This window comes from Rhinolophus hipposideros, assembly GCF_964194185.1.
Source record: "Rhinolophus hipposideros genome assembly, chromosome: 18".
Taxonomy (NCBI): Eukaryota; Metazoa; Chordata; class Mammalia; order Chiroptera; family Rhinolophidae; genus Rhinolophus; species Rhinolophus hipposideros.
The window spans coordinates 49,863,983-49,869,434 of NC_138064.1; the positions used below are offsets into that span (position 1 = coordinate 49,863,983).

A 5,452-nucleotide genomic window follows, 5' to 3' on the forward strand; every position below is an offset into this window, starting at 1 on the left:
CATGAAGCACTGTCCTGGAGATTCACTAGATCATCAAAGAGTTAATGTAACAGACCCCCAAGATAGCACAAAACACATATCTTAAGACTTCAAGGAGTGTGAAGTTCATGAAAAAGTCAAAATTTATCACATTGTAAATTAAAATGCTTTCCAATTCATGCAAACATAAAATCCCATTTCAAAAACTTTCAACATCACTAAAAAAACCAGACACAGTGTATCCTCTAAAATTTATTTACAGTTAATAAGTTAAAAAGCAAAGTACAACCAGATTGTAAACCTTAATCATATGCACATCAAACTGTCAAAAAAAATTCAGTTCCATTACAAATAATTGCCTTCTAATGCACTTAAGACATAAGTCTATCAAAAAATATTTTAAACACACCAATAAAGTAAATATTATGTATATATGTCCATTTAAAAACACCAACTTAAGAGAGCTGTGGCAACCCTTAAAACAACACATAACTTTGAGTTCAAAATTGCTCAGATTTTTTGTATTCAAACATTTAAAATTTTTCTTATTGAAGAGTTTTCAGAAAAACAGTAATATCGTTTGCACATAGCAAATCAATAGGTGTCAGCCACCAGCTTAAGTTACACTTGTCTGATATGGTATTCAAACTTGGATAAAATAAATACACACCACAACAGTGACACTTTGCACTATCAACAATGAAGCTTACCCTCAACAATCATGACATTACTGGTCTCAGTGAAGAAAAATAAGTTGCTGGTTGACAGGAAGGAGAATAAAAAAATGATATCAGGAATTTCAAAAGGTTATATGAGGTGCCAGTCACCACATTTAGGCACTCAAGAGTTAAAAATTAACAGCATAGCAAGATGATAAACTTCCTCCTAGCTTCCCCCCTTTACTTGTGCCATATGAGATATAAGAAAAGGTAAAAGAGTGAATAAAGATCATAGTTCTTACAAAAACTATATACAAGCTAAGCTAGACTCACTTTAGAGGACAGTAAATGGATGCCTCCCAATAAAGGCCACCATGCCAAGTTCCCTTCACATTCTGCCCGAAAGTATCCATAAAATACTTTCACTTTTCTATTAATATACTAATCAAGTATATTTGTTGTTTCTTCACATTTTAGAAGTTGTAACATAGGTTTTCCTAAAGAAAACTTGGCAAAAATAAGTATTTTTTTTTTTTACATCTTATTTCACAAACTAGAAATGGCATGAATTTTTAATAGACCAGATAAACAACATATTGAATTCAGGATGAGCAATCATATCCAAAGTGAAATCAGATAGCCCAGATAATCCAAAGAAGCATTTATGTGAGTTCAAGTGCACTCAAGTAAGAAGGCTAAGAGGAAAAATGTTCAGAATCTCAGTTACAATAAATGAGTGGTATCAATGGTTATGTTTCAGTTCTGTGCTGAGCAAAGTCATCCTCCCAGCTAAGTAATTTCAAAATCCTCTGGAAAACCATCTAGATAAGCTACATGTTGAAATTACATTCTAATATGGCCATTGGATTTAATTATTATAAAATTATATACAATAGTGAAGTAGTACAAATACAAATTTTTTCTCTCAGGTGGTAGCTTAAAAAGTTATCAATTTTGTGGGGGAGGAAACCCCTATGTATCGGAATTACAATTGGCAATGAAAGTTAACAATCAAATAATATATATAAGCTTCCTATCACAAATATAACACTCTCCATCTTCTAATTATTCACTTTTATTTACTCATGTGACAGCGTTGATAACAATGCGTTATCATTGAGTAGTGAATAAAAGAATATGAGGCTTACTGGGAAACTGGCATAAAGTTTATATATATATATGTGTATATATATGCATATATACGTATATATATATACATATATATATATATATATACACACAAATAATTTTTTTTTTTACAAAACAAGAACACTGAAATTAGTCACAAAGCTCCCACAACGGACTATTAAACTGGAAAAAAATCATTTCAGAAGCTATGTCATTTAAATTCTAAGAACACAAGAGTCAAAATTGTCAGTCTCATTATTTTCCCAAGAAGCTGCCAAACAGAGACAAACCTTAATATTGAGGATTCCACATATCAAGTTCCAGCCTGGTACAGCTCCTTCCATGGCAGAATACTTAAATTGAAATAATAGCGGTACAAAAACACTACTTGACCCTTGAGATATTGCAGTAAAATCTGGCTGTGGCACCACTGGCTAAAAACCATTAAGTCTTGCTGCCACCAATGACCAAAGGCACTTGGATAATCAAGAATTACACACTGGGCCATATGGTATAAACACTATTATAAAAGTGTAAAAGAAGGGTCAGAACTCTAGATTGCCTGTTCGATTCCTGTGGTGTTCAGTTGTCAAAGACCCATTAACTGCAAGCATAATTATGAATGGAAACAAGATAAAAAAGGAAACTTGTGGAGCAAAAAAAATCAACTAACTGTCATGATGTTTATTAAAGTGATGGATATCAGTCTGCACGTTTCTTGTGATCCAACAATAACAAGGAAAGAAAAAGAGATCTATTTTGCCCAAAGTATAATAACTTCAACCACTTATTTATACCTAGAAATGCCCCCACCCCTCTAGATCATTTCTAGTTCTGAGGATTGCAGTGGGTATTCTGTTTATCATTTTAACCACAAAGTTTCCACACATTCACTTCTCCTATGTGAGTCTTATTTTAAAATAAATTATCCTTGAGTTACTCCTGGATTTGTATGTTAGACCAGTTACAAGGAAGCCAAATCATTTCTAATCAGATTCCATCCACCTCTTTAACCAACTCAAGTTTTTTATATAACGCAGTCATTTTTTAAAACCACAAGCCATGTAGTTTCAATGCACTTTTTTATTCAATTAAAAAATTCTAACAAGTCAACTTTTCCTAAACAAAACTTTATATGAGTTTCTACCATTTTCTCTAGGAGCTCAGTAAATATAAACATTCAATTTCAATATAAAATCTTTAGAAACACCTTAAAATAATTAAAAGTTGTATTGTGCATCTCTTTGTTTGTAATCACTGAGCCCATGAAGTTCAAAGCCATACAAATCCTTGCGCTATTAAGTCACAATAAGCTTGAATCTCTTAGAAAATGTCCTTGGTCAAAGCATCGGAATCCAATTAATAACATGAGGAAACCAGTGGGATTCAGAATACCCTCAGCACAAAACTCGTGCAACACCACAAAACAGGTCCAGTCTTTCGTCCAGAAAGAGGGGTGGCAGTCAAGAAATTAAAAAAAAAAAAAAAAAAAGGAGAGCGAGGAGAGGTACAAAAAGCAAGTGAATTCTGGCTTATTACGCTAGCATGAAACCAAATTCCTTTGGAAAAATAATGACTTCTTCGGAGGGCTTCCAGACCAGTGAGGTAGAGTCCAAAAGGGAGAAGATGGATCTGCCCCTCCAGTCCTGGAGACGTCTCCACCTGGGGCCTCTCCTGCGGACCCCGCGGCCTCCTCCCTCCGCGGCCCCGGAGCCGGGAGACGGCGGAGCGCACACCTGCCCGGGAGGCCCAGACGGCGGCGCCGCATCCCGGGGCGCAGGGCCAGGAACACCATCCGGTGACTTCTTCGCCCGTAAAGTGCACTAGGGGACGGAGTCCTGTCCGGATCTGTAAACACTCGACTGACACTTGTTCATCCCTCCGGGCGGAAGCTCCGTCCTGGGGTCGGGGGGCCGCGCCTCACGCCCGAGGCACCGGGAAGCGGCGGAGCTTCACCACGGGGTCCAGGTTCACTCTCAGGACTTGGCGCGCCCGGTGTCGCGCCGCTGCCAAGCTGCGCTCGCCCCACACGTCGCCGCCGACGCGGATGGTGGGGAAGCTGGTCAGCGTCGGGGTGGCCGCTCTCCATATCTCCTCAAGGGTGCGGCCCCCAAAGCAGGGTCCGGGGGTGGCGGGCTTGGCAGGGCAGCTCTCCTCGGGGGCTCGCGGCGGCGGCGGCTTCCTCCTGCGGGCGGCGGCGGCCCGGGCTCCGCGGCGCCTCCTCCTGGCCGCCGCGCCCGGGGTCGGCCTGCGCGTCTGGCCGCGGGCGGCGGGGGGCGCCGGGGGGTCGGGGACCAGGGCCCGGCAGGAGGAGTAGCCGTAGACGTCCTTGCTGCGCAGGATGTGCGGGGAGAACTGGTGCTTGAGGCTGCACAGGAAGCTCCACAGCTCCGCGTCCGAGCTCATGAACTCCGTGCTGCGGGGCATGAACAGCTTGAAGGCGTCGCCCAGCGCCTCGGTGCTGTCGGCCAGCGACAGCTGCGATCGCGAATACACCACCTTCTCCTCTTGCGCGTCCAGTCCGGCCCGGTCCCCTGCCCTAAAGCCTCCGCCCCGGGCGGCCGAGGCCGGGGCCGCTGGGGGCCGGGGCCGCCGCCTCTTTACGCTGCGCCGCATCGGAGGCCGCTCGGGGCCGCCCGCACTCGCCGGGTTCCGCCGCCGCCGCCGCCCCCGTCCGCGTCCGGCTCCGCGGCGGCGGCCACTGCCGGCGCCTCCCGCCCCGCGCGTCTCTCGCTACTTTTCTCGCCTCCGCCGCCGCCGCCCCTCCCCCTCCGAGGGCGGTGGACGCGGGTGAAGATCCTGCCGCCCGGTACAAAATGGCGGCCGGCGCCCACCCCTGGGCTTTGTCATTGGACGGCGCTTCGCCCCCCTGGTTTCTCTTTCTTCTCCTCTCTTGCCTCCTTTCGCCCTCTGCCTTTTCTTTAAATGTGCCCGCCTCAGGCCCCTCCCACCGCAGCCCTGATTCCACCCATTGGGTGCTCTCAAAAGAGGGGCGGGGACTAATGGGGTAGAGGCCAGTTCCTGGAAGATGGTGCTGGGGTGGATGGTGGTGGTGGCCCTTGAACGGGAGTCAACAGTTGGATAGGTATCTGGGAAGGGTGCCATGCCTAGAGGAAGGGGTAGACATCAGCTCCACCTTGGGGAGAGTCAGTCTCCTAATGAGGGGTATGCATTTGTAGCTTGAGCTGAGAGATATGCCCAAGGGCTGTTGCTTGCATCACAAGGGAATTTAGGTTTAAAATCTAGAGGGAACGGGCCTTTCACAATTCCCTTCTAAACCTTCAAAGACCTCTTGGCAATTTCATCCAACTCTGCCTTCTTTTGGTCCCAATCCATTTCAAGCAAGCACTGGTATTCCAGAATCATTCAGGTAATAGGGGCGGCATCAGTGAGATTGTCTCCTGGACAGTAGAACCATCTTCATATTTAAGAGATACACTGCTTCTCAGGAAAACAAAAGCTTTTATACCTATAGAACTAAATATTCTGCTCATATTGATCAAATATCAATTACAATTAAGCCATTCTACTTAAAAGAAAATATCCTTATTTTTAAATATTATATATAGTTCTTTCCAAAAGAGTACACTTCATTTTCCATTTAGTTTTAATATGTCCCTTTGCAACACCAACTGTATCATTTAGAAAGATTGCAGCATCACAGTCAAAAAGGTTCTGTTGAAAAG

General features: G+C 44.1%; 1 protein-coding gene across 1 annotated transcript; it reads right to left on the reverse strand.

Moving 5' to 3' along the window:
- Positions 1 to 218: 218 nt before the first annotated feature.
- Positions 219 to 4,517, reverse strand: CCDC71L (coiled-coil domain containing 71 like). Its single transcript, XM_081079389.1, has one exon. It carries the CDS (start codon positions 4,380 to 4,382, stop codon positions 3,687 to 3,689), a length of 696 nt encoding a protein of 231 aa, XP_080935515.1. The 5' UTR covers positions 4,383 to 4,517; the 3' UTR covers positions 219 to 3,686.
- Positions 4,518 to 5,452: the final 935 nt, after the last annotated feature.